Consider the following 15,469-nt stretch of genomic DNA (forward strand, 5'->3'; position numbering starts at 1 on the left):
TAAAATCCATAACTACTGAATTTCTGTGATTTTGTACGTTTAAGGCAGAACCATAATACGGATTTAACTGTTTTGTAAATGAATATATAATATATTATATTTCCTTACATTTTATTGCTTTTTTGCCCATTTTGGAATGCAGCTGTAAAGTTTGATGCCACTGGTCCTGTGTTTTTTCTCTTTCATAAGTGCCTCTGTTATTTTTATTTTTGCAGTAGCTATGTAACAAAGTAGATTTTGACGAATTGTAATGTCAAAGCTTAGACGTATATATCTTTCTCCCAGAAATGTGTCTAACTATGGTAACTACAGAACATTATAAAGTTTGTTTTCCCTTCCTTGTTTTTTAATTGTTTTATAGAGCAGTGCGTGTTACAAAATTAATCAGCAAAGGAACAATTGAAGAGTCCATGCTGAAAATCAGTCAGCACAAATTGAAATTGGAGCAGGATATGACTGCGGCAGATGCTGGTAAGCATTTCAGATTATGATAGGGCTTCCGGTTTTATGGTATTTTCTTTTTTTAACCTTTCCGTCTGTATTTATCCATACTTATTTAAGCGATAGACGTGCTCTTATACTTTGATGTCTGTTGTGATTTAGCTATTTAAGCTGCCAAATATTATGTAACAATACATCTACTAAAGATTAGCAATAGACCACAAATGTATGTTGGCATATGCCATTATTTAAAGTAATTTCATCTTCTTTTTTTATTTCCCATGCTGTCCATCTGCTCAGCGGTTGGGCTTCAATTCATGAGACAGCACGGAGAGTCACTTCAAAGAAGCACCATTTTCTTTATTTATCCACTTTTAAAAATAAATGCAGACAGAAAACACATTGTTTTCTGTCTGTATTTATCGGTAAAAATCCCTAAAAACGGAGAACGGGGAGCCTTAAGTGTAGCTTATTTTCTGGCTGATTTATATTAAATGTTTCAAATGGATTATATTAATATAATAGATAAGATATACAATATCTTTATGATGACTAATGGGTCATAACATAAACCCGATATGTACTATAAAGCTGGGTGGGGTCTTATTTGTTTTGTTAAAGCTCAAAATGAAATAAAATATGGAAATACTTTTCATTTGCAAATGATTGCCATTTAGTCTCTTTTCCAGTATTCACAGCATCGAGATGGGTTACATTATTGCTTGGCAGAGACTGAGAGTTAAGCTAAAGATTTCCAGTTTCTCCTTGAGGCTTCAGTGTGGGAACGGTGAAAAATGACGGTAGAAAGCTCTGTAGTAAACTCCTTCTTATTTCACAGTCAGGAGAATGTCCATACCATTCACTGGAAACACCGCTTGTTTATATTTTTTCGTGGAGGAACTCCTTGAAAGATATATTGGATGTCTGCTTCGGACAACTACCAACCCCTTATTGATAATGCAGAATGTCGAAGGTGCCTCCTGTCTGTCCGCTCAGTTATGATCTGCAGAATAAATGTAATTTCAGTAAGAGGAATTTGTATATGGGTTTGTTCCAGATGCAGAATGGCCCCTTCAGATTATTATAACTGACAACCCCTTTCCAATTCTGTTAATAAAGGGTTATCAGTCTGCAATATAGCTGATTTCCGGCAAGGTACAGGAAAGAGATTGCTGGGATGGCTTCATATGGGGAAATATGAAGACAATACTTATGCTCCAAATGCCTTGTATAGTTTCAAATAAATTCCAACTTTATTTATCTAAGAAGGAAAAGATGATTACGAGCAAGAATGTTCCTGTCCAACAAATGTTCAATTTAGAGGTGCTGTGGATGAAATAGAACATGTTACAATTTTAAACAGAATCTGTTGAGTTGATACACTTTCACGCTCTTCTAACTGTGGTATTCATAGCCGGGATGAATGCTCTCTTAAATGATTTCCCGTCTGATTATCAGGAAACAATTCTAGTAAGTCACCAAAACGCTTTGTTTTCTTAACATTTTTCAACAATTACTGATGGTGATTTTCAAGAATCTGCTATGTCCTCGATGTCTCTGCATCCCATCCTATCTGTTATGCACCATCTATTGCTGGAGCTGAAAACTACTTCTGTAGGTATTCGAGCTGAAATCTTGGACATTTAGATATGACATAAATTACCATTATCATTTCTCTTGCTTGTGTGTGCCCTCTGACCGTATTCCCTTTTCACACTTGTGCATGGATCTACATTTGATATTATTTTGGTTAACAATTCCACAACTACCATTCCATAACCCAATTTTTTCAGTTCATTGATTGTGATTTATTCCTCTCCCTACTCTTTAAACTTGGATTAGTTATGCTGTATCCCTCTGCCCTTAATCACTGCATTCTGTCACTGATCATTTGTTTCAGCTGACCACCATAACCTGTCCGTCAGCGATTTGGGTAACAGTAGTCCACTGCAAATCTGTGCTGCTGTCACTACAAGAATCCCACAAAACCACCTGTTGCATGTGCATAGTGTGGGTGCCCTAACAAGCAGGAAACCTTTAATTCCCTCTCTATTAAGACGAGGCAAGAGCTTAATATAGGGACTGAGTAACTAAATGTGGTAGAAAGTTTATTATTAGTGAGGTAAGAAGATTATCTTCACTAGTGAAGATCACCTTCGTTGGCCCAACACAAGTGCTGTCCGTATGACCATTTACCTTAACCGGCTACCACCATTCTGCCCAAATTCCTGTGCTCACCTTTGGCCCTCACACCCGCCTCAATTGCCTAGGGTACAAAAAGAAGGTGCGATGCCAAGAAGTACAAACTCAGGTCAACCATCACTTTGTTGTTGGTCAGTCACTCCAATCTAAAACAGCAAGCCTGGAAGAGCATGACATCACCAACCTTACTCCCTCTTACTTAAGAAAATAAAGCTAGGAGCAATCCATACAGTGAGTCGGTCTTCTGGTCTCGGTCTGATTTGGTTGCTGAAAACTGCACCCTAAGACTGCACAAATTCAGTCAATATTGTGTTCCTGGTAGCTGTGTTGGGCTGTGATCTGTTGCTGCTGTAGCCTTTGATGGAGCATATTGCTGCCTAGGTATAGTTGGTTGACCTGTGAAGGCTGCAAATGCCAAGGACACTTCCTTGCTAACCAGTTGGCCCGGTGTGTGCCACATATACCTTGCTGTAGGACCCATCTGTATTTGGCCAGGGGAAGGCCACAGCTGCAAGATGCCATGACTGCTATGACAGGACATGCCTTCTGCATTCGCCTGGCAACTCCTATACTGAAGGGAGGGCCCTCTCATTCACTGGATCCACTGGCTGTGCTGAACTTTCTGTCCAGCATCACTGCAGAACCAATAAGAAGGTAATGCAGGCCTCTGCCTACGGTTGAAAGGGAGTAATTGTAGCACACGGAAGACTAAAGTGCGAGGACTGTGTTTTCTCTTCCCCCCCCTTAGCAATGGGGGTAAGAACAAGCAAACCCATTGCGCTCCTGAGCCTGTTCTGTCAGCATAAGGTAACCTTTACTGGTCACAGGGTGCTTGTTTCCTGTCCTGGAAGGACCTGGCTTGGCAGTTTGGTCTGAACTGTACCCATAAGGCACAGGGTCAAGACTGATTTGCATATGGCTGGGTCCAAACTGGGGTGGCGTAGTGGGCAAAATAACAATGGATTTAACCCAGATCTCTTGACTTGGGGAGAATGTTTGAATCATTAAGCATTCCGTCCATCATTTGTTGCAGTTTCACTTTTTTCCCTAAGTGGGATGGGTATGCCCAGACGTGTGTCCTTTCCTCACTGAGCCACTGGATTCAAGCTAGCCTGGCTAATGAAGGGTGACATACCCTGAAACTGGTCCCAGGATGCTTGTTTCTGGTCCAGGGAAGACCTGGTTTGGCAGCTCGGTCTGGACTGTACCCATGAGGCACAGGGTAATGACTCATTTGCATATGGCTGGGTCCAAACTGGGCTGGCGTAGTGGGCAAAAGTATGATGGATTTAACCCAGATCTCTTGACGGGGGAGAATGTTTGAATCATTCAGCATTCCGCCCTTCATTTGTTGAGATTTCACTTAATGCTCATGGCACAAAATACTGGCAACTATAATTGACTGGGTCGCCCAAGAGAGAGAGAAACAGTGGTAGTGGTGTATTGCACACAAGAGATCATAGCCAGTGGTACCAGCCTGTATTCACTAATTGTTGTGCATTGTTGGGTATTTAGCTACTGCTGGGTGATTAATGTATTTTCTTTTACATAAAGACAAGTAATGGCTAGGCATTTAGTTATTGTTTCTTCAGGCTGGCCTTTGAGTTCTGAAATCTTGCCCCAGTACCTCCCAGGGAAGCATGTGATTGCTTGCCATCACTATTCTGAGAGTCATACACAGGAAAGGGTGTATTTGGCCCAGTTTTCATGTCAATAGTAAGATAGGGATCAGAAACACCAGAGGCAAATAGCCACACCCACAATTTTTGGATCTCTGTCTCATGCCAGACTCAAAAGGTCACATCCCATATTCTTCCAAAAAAGACTGTTCTTTTTCCTCTGTTGTACGTAAAGCAGCAGAGGAACTAGACTTATCCATGCCACCTGCATAACTGGAATCCAACTTTCAGAACCCTTGCTCCCTTTCAATGATGCACTTTTGGATTCAGTTTTGATGAACTGGGAGAAGCTTTTCTTGGGCACAACAGTCCACACTGCCCAAAATTCTTGTTACCTTTACTGGGAATGTCTAGTACAGAATTCTACAGCGAGTTACTCCTGAGCTACTGGTAGCTCTCTGCCTACATGAAAGTAGCTCTCCTGTGTGCAGCTCAGCCCACTTAATTAGAAGCTTTTGCTTGTTGGAATTAATATATGTGTGCCATAATTGAAAAGTGTGTATTCGAGACAAAAATGTGTTTTAAGACAGAATTACCTGATGTCTGCAGATAAATGTTTGAATTTCTAAAATATATTTAAAGCTGATATTTGAGTGATAAATCATGTGGTGTCAAGAACTATTACTAATATTATTAACTTGGTACCCAGGCATACCAGTTATGGCTATCTGAAAGAAACAGTTAGTTATAGATTGCCTACCTTAGAATTAACCCCAGGCATCAGACTGGATCTGGAAAGTTTTTCATCAGCAGTACCCCTGCGTGTCGGTAGGTGGTGTCGGTCGACTCCACGTCCGTTGTCGGCATCGTGGTTGCCAGGATGACGTCACGTAAGTTACTTAGACGCCGCCCTTGCACGCTGACGTCCGTTCTTTCTTTTTCGCCGCCAGCAAGCGCAGATCCAGAGAGAGCGGTACTCCCAGTCACTTTTTGACTGACCTTTTGTGACTTTTGATGACTTCTTTTCGTATCTTACATTGTCTCCTGGTGCACGAAGTATGCCCAATTTCAAGGCCTGCAGTTCCTGTTCTCAACTGATGTCGGTGACGGATCTGCTCCGCTGGTGCCTCTACTGCCTGGAGCCATGACCACGACCCCAAGTCGTGCTCAGGCTGCCGAACCACAGACATCCTTTTGGGCACCAGGTCCAGGCCCACCACAGGGGCTTGTGTGGATAGGATGGTTGCTCGACGCCTCCCCACGCTCCTCTCCCAACACCATTCCCCCGAGAGCTTGGTAGTCCACGCCTCAGCTTCCCAAAGCGCATTCCCTACCCCACCACCGGACAGGGAATCCAAAAAGCTGGATCAGTTTGGGAAGAAGTGGTTTTCTTCCTCCAGCTTAGGGATGCAGTCGGTGTACACTGCATGCCTCTTGAGCCGTTATTCCTACTCCGTGTGGGATACGTTGGCACAAGTGCTGCCTCAGTGTCCGGAGGAGGCCTGGGCCGTGCTCTCCCATGCTGTTGCCGAGGGGAGAGACGCAGCAAAGTTCGCCATCCGCTGTGGACTGGACACTGCGGACTCACTGGTAGGACCATTTCAGCGTTAGTGGCGCTTCGCAGTCACGCCTGGTTGAGGACGACTGGCTGTTTGAGGCATGTGGGCTGCTAAATTCATATCTTTGCATAGATCGCCGCCTAGTGTTGGGTCCGGATGATTGCACGTTGTTGTCCTGGAAGAGTCTTCGAAGTATCACGAGATAGGTGGCTCCTCCCCTGGACTACAGAGCGCATGGGCATCGACTCCATCCTCAGATCGTTTTTTTCCGCCATTGGGTTCAGATGTCTTTGGGTTCCCTCTAGTCGGAATCGATAAAAAACTTTCTTAAGACCAAAAGGTCTTTAGTTTTCTTCGTCGGTATAGTCTTGCGTTCTGTCTTAGTTCTTCCAGCTCGGTTACGAGCCGGATTCCATACACCCGCGTGCTTTCGGCACGGAAGGCCCAGTCGACTCTTCAGACCCTATCGACTGTTCGTCATGGACCGTAGTCCATTTAAGAGATGTCCCGTCTGCAACTCGAAGTATCCCCACATCGACGTCCACCCGGTGTGCATCAAGTGTCTGTCGCCGGACCATGATGAAGCCAAGTGTATGGCTTGTTCCCGCTTCAGGTCCAAGAAGACGCTTAAGCTTCGACGAGCTGCGCGCCAGGAGGCCCAGCACGCTGCACCGACGCCTGTGGACATATTCAATGCAGGGGATGTCGAGGAAGAATCTGCCAGGGACATCAGTGAGTCTAACCCCACGTCGACTACGACGCGGACGCCGAAATGTTCGAAGCCGAAGAAGCCGTCGACGAGGTAGGGGACGACGACGGGGCCCTCGGGGCCATGGAGGATAGCTCGGACGAAGAGCTTCCTCAAACTGACACTGGGGCCGTACCGATTCATAAGGCTCAGGTCGAGGGATCGCCACTAGGCCTTACCCAAGATCTTACAATGGGTTCTACGGCCCCGCCTTCGGGCCCGGCCACGGACATTGCTGCTGAGCCACACCCTGGCAAATCGAAACCGAAAGTGAAACCTACGTTCTCGACTCAAGAAACTGCGCAGGTGCCGACCTCGAAACCGAAAGTGCGCATCCCTTTGGTCGGATCCAAGGATCGGCGCCAAAGAAGCAGAAGGGTGTTGTCGAGCCGAAGGCTCAAGTCAAGGGCGTCGAGACGAAGTCTGCCGTGCCGTAGACTAAAATCAAGGTGGTCGAGCCGAGTACGTCGGCGCCGAAGACGATCGACACCAGCAAAGGGCTCGGCGACCCGAAGAAAGGACTCAGTGACCCGAAGGTTCTCGAGACTCCGCGTCAACAGGACAGGGCCAAGAGCGGCGCACCCCGAGAGTCTACTCCTGGTGAGGCCTTGAAGGATCCCGTCGAACCGGCGCGCCCGTCCGCCGCTCTCACCAAGAAGGTGACGGACTCCCTACAGCGCATCAGGGAGAAGGCCTCATCGGTCGGACCGAAGGATCCTCCGCCTCCGAAGCCGGTCGAGCAACCTCACAAGGCGTCGACGCCCATTCACTTTACGTTGCCGCCAAAAGTGGCGCCGAAGGCTTTCACTCCTAAGGCGGTCGCCGGCGTCCCCGAGAAGGTTTCCTCGGCGCCGAAGTCGTCGACGGTGGTCCCCACTCCAAAGCCTCGACGACCTTCAGTAGAGGAGCAGCAAGAACACTTTATTGATGCCGAAACGGGCAGGCTTTCCCTCCACAAGCGGAAAATTGCCCCTGAACAACCAATGGAGTCCTACAAGATTCCTCTAAAGAAAAAGGACTCTTCTTCCACTCCTGTCTTGGTGGAACCACTTTCTCCACAGACTCATAATGTTTCGCCCACTTACTCTGATGTGGACGCTGGGGAGGGCGATGATGAGGATGAGTACAGCTATCCCGTCTATACAGACCCTGAAGATACCAATGAACCCTGGGCCGCTGGTGCTGACCCAGGTGATCCTCATTCAGGACAAGACCCTCAACTGTATTCTGTGAAGACGTCTCCTACAGAGGACTCTGCAGCATTCAATGCCCTCATTGAACGGGCGGCTAAAAATCACGACGTCCAGCACCATGCTGACCCTATTGACGTCGATTTCCTTTTTGATACCTTCTCAGTCTCAGAGAGAACTGTCAAGACTCTGCCTATGTTGAAAGGTGTCTTAAAACATGCTGGAGAGATCTTTAAAGAGCCAATCAGGGCGAGGGTGATAAACCCTAGGATCGAAAAGAAGTAGAAGTCAGCGCCAACTGATCCTACCTACATCAAAGGACAGTTGCCTCTGGACTTTCTTGTCGTCTCGAATGCCCGGAAGAGGGCTAATTCTCAGACTACGGGTGATGCTCCTCCCCCAGACAAAGAATCTAAGGTCTTTGAGGCATCAGGGAAAGGGGTGGCAGCACAAGCGGCCAACATCTGGCACATTTCTAACACACAAGCGTTTCTGGCAAGGTATGACAGGGCACACTATGACACGCTGGAGACCCTGTTGCAGCACCTACCTGATGAATACAAGGAGGCAGCTGAGATGCTTATTCAGGAAGGGAAGCTGATCTCTAAAGCTTCAATTAAGTGCGCTCTGGACACGGCTGACACCGCAGCCAGGGCTGTCAACACCAGTGTTATGCTACGACAACATGCCTGGCTGAGAATCTCTGGATTTAAGCCAGAGATACAAACCACCATCCTTAATCAGTCAATCCAGATCACCTGTTTGGCCCAGAGGTTGACACCACCTTAGAAAAGATTAAGAAGGACACTGAAACTGCTAAATCCATGGGTGCCTTACAGTCCCATCAGTTTCGGGGTGGGTCTTTTCGTCGCTCAAGCACTAGAGGCGTTTCCAGAGGCCAGCTCTCCCAAACCACACAGTACTACAAAGGCAACACTCAGTCCACATACACCAACAAGAGTCGAGGTGGATATCGTGGTAATAGCGCCAAGGGCAGAGGTCGTGGAAACAACAACTCCAGATCCTCTGCCACCAACAAACAGTGACGCCTTGTCACTGCCCCCCGACCACGTAACACCGGTCGGGGGGAGACTCCAGCAGTTCCTGCCGGTCTGGAGAACCATGACCACAGACAGGTGGGTCAGAAAACTTATACAATACGGTTATTGTATGGAGTTAAAATCCACTCCACCCAACATACCCCCAAGACACCGTCCTATGTCTGCCGAGCATTTGCACTTATTGCAGCAGGAGGTAATCGTCATGCTGCAAAAAGGAGCAATAGAGCTCGTGCCCTTACAGGAAAGAGGCACAGGGGTCTACTCCCTGTACTTCTTAATTCCAAAGAAGGACAGGTCCCTCAGGCCCATCTTGGACCTCCGACACCTCAACCAGTATATCCTGTCGGAGCACTTCCATATGCTGACCCTGCAGCAAGTGCTCCCGTTGCTCAGTCAGGGGGATTTTCTCGCAACTTTAGACCTAAAGGATGCGTATTTCCACATTCCACTACACCCATCACACAGAAAGTACCTCCGGTTCACCATCCAAAACCAACACTACCAGTTCAAGGCTTTGCCTTTCGGAGTCACCACGGCACCTAGGGTGTTCACAAAGTTCCTGGCGACAGTGGCGGCGCACCTAAGGAGACGGAACATCCATGTCTACCCTTATCTGGATGACTGGCTCATCCAGGCAAAGTCAGCCCAGCAGTGTGCAGCTCACGTGTCCCACACCATTCACCTCCTTCACGACCTGGGATTCTCAATTAATTACCCAAAATCCCACCTCCAGCCCGCCCACATATGGCAGTATCTGGGTGCGACGATAAATACTCTGGCGGCCACAGCACAGCCGAATTCAGTGAGAGTCAGCAGCATTCAATCGCTGATACAAAAATTCAGACCTCAAAACTCGCTTCGAGCAAGAGTGTTCATGCAGTTGATAGGCATGATGGCCTCCTGAATCTCCATAGTCCCGCACGCGAGACTACATATGCGTCTGCTTCAGGAGTGCTTAGCACGTCAGTGGACTCAGGCTCATGGACAGTTGAAAGATCTAGTGTTGGTGAGCGGTCGGGCATACAACTCTCTGCATTGGTGGAATCCACAAAACCTTTGCAAGGGCCTGTGCCACAGATCATCCCGACAACGGACGCTTCTCTCCAGGGATGGGGAGCTCATGTACTCCATTACACTGTGCAGGAACTATGGACGTAACAGCAACGGAAGATGCACATCAATGTTCTGGAACTGATGGCAATCTTCATGGCACTAAAAGCTTTCAAAGTACATCTGTGCAACAAGGTCGTGTTGATCCGGACGGGCAACATGGCAGCCATGTACTACATTCAGAAACAGGGAGGTACCCACTCTCCGCAGCTGTCTCATCTGGCTCAGAGCATGTGGAAGTGGGCCATTCAGAGGAACATCTTCCTCATGGCGGAACACCTCCCGGGCAAGGGCAATCAGATGGCGGACCTGCTCAGCATGTACAGCCACCAAATGCACGAGTGGGAGTTGCATCCATCAGTACTCCACCCGTACTTCCAAAAGTGGTGTCATCCAGAGATAGACCTGTTCGCCACAAGGGATAACGCAAAATGCCAAAGCTTCGCCGCCAGGTTTCCACACCCACAGTCGCAGGGCAATGCAATATGGATGAACTGGTCAGGCAGATTTGCGTACGCTTTTCCCCCAGCACCTCTGATACCGCTGGTGGCACGCAAACTCAGGCAGCACTCGATGACTCTCATCCTGGTTGCTCCAACGTGGGCTCGCCAACCATGGTACACCACGTTTCTAGAACTGTCAGTGGTACCGCATCAGAGGCTACGCCTTACACCCAGCCTTCTGACGCAGAGCCATGGTGACATTCAGCATCCAGATCCGCAACAGCTCAACCTGGCGATCTGGCTCCTGAGGTCTTAGTTTGGCTACCTAAACCTACCTCCAGACTGCATGGACATCATTCGGGAGGCGAGGAAGCCCACCACTAGAGCATGCTACGCGGCGAAGTGGAAGCGGTTTGTCATTTACTGTGCAGACCACAACATTAACCCGCTAGATGCGTCTATCCAGAACATCATTTGTTATCTTTTCCATCTGTACAAATGTAATTTGGCCTATGCTTCCATTCTCATACATCTATCTGCGATGGCTGCTTATCTTCAAAACAGGCAGCACCTCTCATTTTTCAGGGTGCCTGCTATTAAAGCCTTTCTAGAAGGGCTCAAGCGAGTTATTCCTCCGCGGACTCCGCCAGCTCCGGAGTGGAACCTCAATGTGGTCCTCACCAGGCTGATGGGTCCCCCCTTTGGACCGCTGCATTGCTGCGAGATTCAATTCTTAACATGGAAAGTGGCTTTCCTTATAGCGATTACATCGCTGCGACGAGTTAGTGAGCTCCAAGCACTAACTATACAAGAGCCATTTATTCAAATTCATTCCAACAGTGTGGTGCTTCGCACTAACCCTAAATTCCTTCCTAAAGTAGTATCTCACTTCCATATTAACCAAACTATTGAATTACCTGTGTTCTTCCAAAATCCTGAGTCATTGGCGGAGAGAATGCTCCACACCCTTGACGTCAAGAGGGCCTTGATGTATTACATTGATAGGACCAAGGATTTTAGGAAAACTAAACAACTCTTTGTTGCCTTTGCGCCACAACACAAAGGTAACACCATTTCCAAAGCTGGTATAGCTAGGTGGATAGTTAAATGTATTCAGATCTGCTATCTGAAAGCCAAACGTACTCTCACCATTCCACTGCGGGCCCACTCCACCAGAAAGTTGGGGGCCTCCATGGCTTTCCTTGGAAATATCCCTTTGGAAGACATATGTAGAGCAGCCACATGGTCTACCACGCACACATTTACAAAGCATTATTGTGTTGATGTGCACTCCAAACAGCAGGCAGCTGTAGGGCAGGCTGTTCTAAAAACACTTTTCCAAACTGCTGCAGCTGGCACGGGCGGCCGCCGCTAATGGAGGGACTGCTATGTATTCTATGCACAGATATGAATTCAGCAGCCCACATGCCTCGAACCGAATATGCTACTTACCAGTATGCATCTTTCTTGGCATGTGGGGCTGCTGACATTCATATTGCCCGCCCTCCTCCCCGGCGCCTGTAGCAGCTGCAGAATTCACACATACTTCTAGCATGGTCATCATTCACTTAGTTTCACTCCATCTTGGTCACAATGGCTAAAAACAATCTGTGATGGAGTCGATGCCCATGCGCACTGTAGTCCAGGGGAGGAGCCACCTATCTCGTGATACTTCGAAGACTCTTCCAGGACAACAACGTGCAATCATCCGGACCCAACACTAGGCGGCGATCTATGCAAAGATATGAATGTCAGCAGCCCTACATGCCAAGAACAGATGCATACTGGTAAGTAGTATATTCGTTTCTGGGGATGTCCAGAACACCTTGATGGACATTCCCTTTGATGGCCGTCGCCTGTTCGGCGACAAGGCAGACAGTGCGTTAGAGCGCTTCAAGCACTCTCGGGCTACGGCCAAGTCCTTGGGCCTCTTCACCACGCTCCCTGGTCTGCCCTTCGACCCTTTCATGGCCTCGTAAGGGGTGCCCCAGCATGTTCCTTTCAGAGCCACGGGCCAGCAGAAGCTGTTCAACCTCAGCGTGGCCGGGGACGTGGGAACCACTGACATGATTCTGAGGGCCAGCGGGCATGCCAGTCAACCACCGCCCCCTCTGCAGCAGCCTCCAAACCTTCCTAGTCTGACCTTTCAGGCCCATCAAACGCCAGTGGGCGGCAGGATTCACCATCACCTCCCCCACTGGCGCACCATCATGTCAGACAGGTGGGGTTTGCAGATAGTGCAAAGGGGCTATTCCCCTCCCCTTCGAGACTATCCCTCCAGCCATGCCACCCCAGTACCATCGCATGTCGTGGGATCACCTGGCCCTTCTCCAACAGGATGTTACAGCTCTCTTGGCAAAGGGAACCATTGAGTGCGTTCCTGCCCCAAAAGTAGGTTGTGGTTGCTATTCCCACTACTTTCTGATGCCCAAGAAGGACAAGGACCTACGTCCTATCTTGGATCTCAGGGACGTCAACCGCTTCCTACCGAAGGAGAAGTTCAAAGTGTTGACCCTTGCTCAGGTCTTGTCTGCCCTCGACCCTGGAGACTGGATGGTAGCGTTGGACTTGCAGGATGCTTATTTTCACTTCCCCGTCCTGCCGGGCGTTCACGCTACGCCACAAGCACTTTCAGCTTACCGTGCTCCGCTTTGGCCTTACCAGCGCCCCTCGGATATTCACGAAAGTGATGGCGGTGGTCGCAGCTCATCTGTGCAGATCAGGGGTTCCAATCTTCCCCTATCTCGATGCAGTTGTCTCCCACCTCTAGACTACGGCCAACCTCCTGCATTCGCTGGGGTTCTCCAACGTGCTGAAGTCACACCTGACCTCCTCTCAGAAGCTTCTCTTCATCAGAGCGGATCTGGACATAATGCAGTTTCGGGTTTATATGAACTGCGAGTCTGGGATATTCGGGCTATGATTCTGATCTTACAGACTCAATCCCGGGTTTCGGTCATAGTGACCCTGAGGCTGCTGGGCCTCATGGCCTCCTGCATCCTGCTGGTCGAACATGCCAGGTGGCACATGCAGGCTCTGCAGTGGGACCTGAAGTTCCAGTGGGCGCAGCACAGGGGAATCTGTCTAGTTGCGTCCAGATCTCGGAGGGCACAGCACGAACATTGCAGTGGTGGCTCATGAACTAGGATTGGGTCAATGGCAGATCCCTCTCCTTTCCCCAACCAGAACACACAGTGGTGACAGATGCATCCCTTCTGGAATGGGGTGCCACATAAGAGAGGCGGAGATCAGAGGCCTCTGGTCTCCGACGGAGTTCAAGCTCAACCTTTTGGAGCTTCTGGCGATCTGTCTTGCATTCGGAGGAAGAGTAGTGCAGGTGTTCACGGACAACACCACCGCCATGTGGTATAGCAACAAACAAGGGTTAGATTCGTGGACCCTATGTCAAGAGGCCCTCCGTCTCTGAACATGGCTGGAACATCAGGGCATATCCCTGGTGGTTCAACACCTGGCAGGTTCACTGAACGCCAGGGCAAACAAACTCAGCTGCAGGTGCATGATTGATCACGAATGGCGTCTTCACTCTAAGATGGTGCAAGGTCTCTTTCAACAGTGGGGAGAGCCTTGGTTATATCTATTCGCCACCAAAGAAAACGTGCAATGTCAGCAATTCTGCGCGTTGGAATTTCCAAGGCAGCCCTCGCTTGGCGACTCTTGTTGTCGCAAGTGGGGTTGCGGGCTTCTATACGCCTTTCCACCTACATCACTTCTGCTTAGAGTGCTGAAAAAGTTCAAGCGCTGCCGAGCCTAAGTAATTCTTGTGGCTCCAGATTGGGCATGAAGAGTTTGGTATACTGAGCTGCTTAACATGGCCATTGATCCCCCAATCCAACTGCCTCTACTGGAGGATCTTCTGTCACAGCAGCAAGGGACGGTCCTCCACCCAAACCTGTCCAGCCTCCACCTCCTTGCGTGGTGATTGAGCAGCAGCAGTTTGTCATTTGACTTGCCTCCTGGCTGAGAATGTCTGGCTTTTCAGGGGAAATCTAGGCTTCCCTCATGGACATACCCTTTAATGACTCTTGCTTCTATGGAGAGAAGATCGATTCAGTGCTGGTGCTTTAAGGACAGCAGAGCTATGGCCAGGTCCTTGGTCTTACCCCTCGCTGAACTCCATCCAGCTTCCACCACTTTCTTGGCCACAGAAGGGGTCTAAAGCCATGCCCATCCCTCCCAGCGACCACAGCCAACTGGCTTCCCAGCCTTTTTGCATGGCCGAGGGTGCGGGTCCCATAAACACTGGGACAGGCGGCCAGTGGTTGGGTTAGTCACACCACCCCCCAACCAACCGCTGCTTCCAAAACTCTTTAGTTTGCCCTCAACCTACATGGGCACCTAGGGAAATGCAGGATATGTCATCACCTGCCCCACTGGCAGTCAGTGACATCAAACGTGGGTCCTACATATTGTCCAAAGGAGCTGCTCCCCCCTTGCAACCCACTTATGATCGTCTGACGGAAGACATTCTCTCCTTGATCTATCAAATGGAGGCTCTCTTGGCTAACGGAGCCATAGAGAGGGTGGCTGCATCAGAAGTAGGTTGTGATTCCTGCTACTTTCTGATTCCAAAGCAGGACGGAGGACTTTGTCCTATCCTAGACTTGAGCCTTCTCATTCTCTTCTTGAAAATGGAGAAGTTCAAAATGTTCATGCTTGCCCAAGTTCTGTCTGCCCTGGGTCAGGGAGACTAGATGGTAGTGTTATACTTGCAGGACGTATATATCTACATCCCCTTCCTGCCCTGTTACCTGCAGTTCACGGTGGGCCAAGATCACTTTCAGTTTGCTGAGCTCCCTTTCGGCCTTACCCGTGCCCCTCGGGTGTTCGCAAAGTGATGGTGGTGGTTGCAGCTCTTCTGCGGAGTTTTGGATTTCCAGTCTTCTTCTACTTCGAAGATTGGCTGCTGAAGGCGGGCTCGCCCCCCTCAGTCATTTCCTACCTCCAGACTACGCCAAACCTCCTGTACCTACTGGGGTTCCTCACTGCCCTCCCATCTCCTATTTCTGTTGAATAGTAGCTTATTCCATACATAAAGTAGAGATCTGCACACTGGTACCTTTTGATTGTGTGCGCCG

General features: G+C 48.9%; 1 protein-coding gene across 1 annotated transcript in view; it reads left to right on the top strand.

Annotated features, from left to right (window-relative positions):
- Window positions 1-15,469, top strand: part of SMARCAD1 (SNF2 related chromatin remodeling ATPase with DExD box 1) — an 833,806-nt gene that overhangs the window by 792,700 nt on the left and 25,637 nt on the right. The window contains exon 23 of the mRNA XM_086961941.1: window positions 362-471. Coding sequence (XP_086818067.1) covers window positions 362-471 — 110 coding nt within the window. The remainder of the gene's footprint in view (window positions 1-361; window positions 472-15,469) is intronic.

The sequence above is a fragment of the Lissotriton vulgaris genome, chromosome 3_1, assembly GCF_964263255.1.
Source record: "Lissotriton vulgaris chromosome 3_1, aLisVul1.2, whole genome shotgun sequence".
Taxonomy (NCBI): Eukaryota; Metazoa; Chordata; class Amphibia; order Caudata; family Salamandridae; genus Lissotriton; species Lissotriton vulgaris.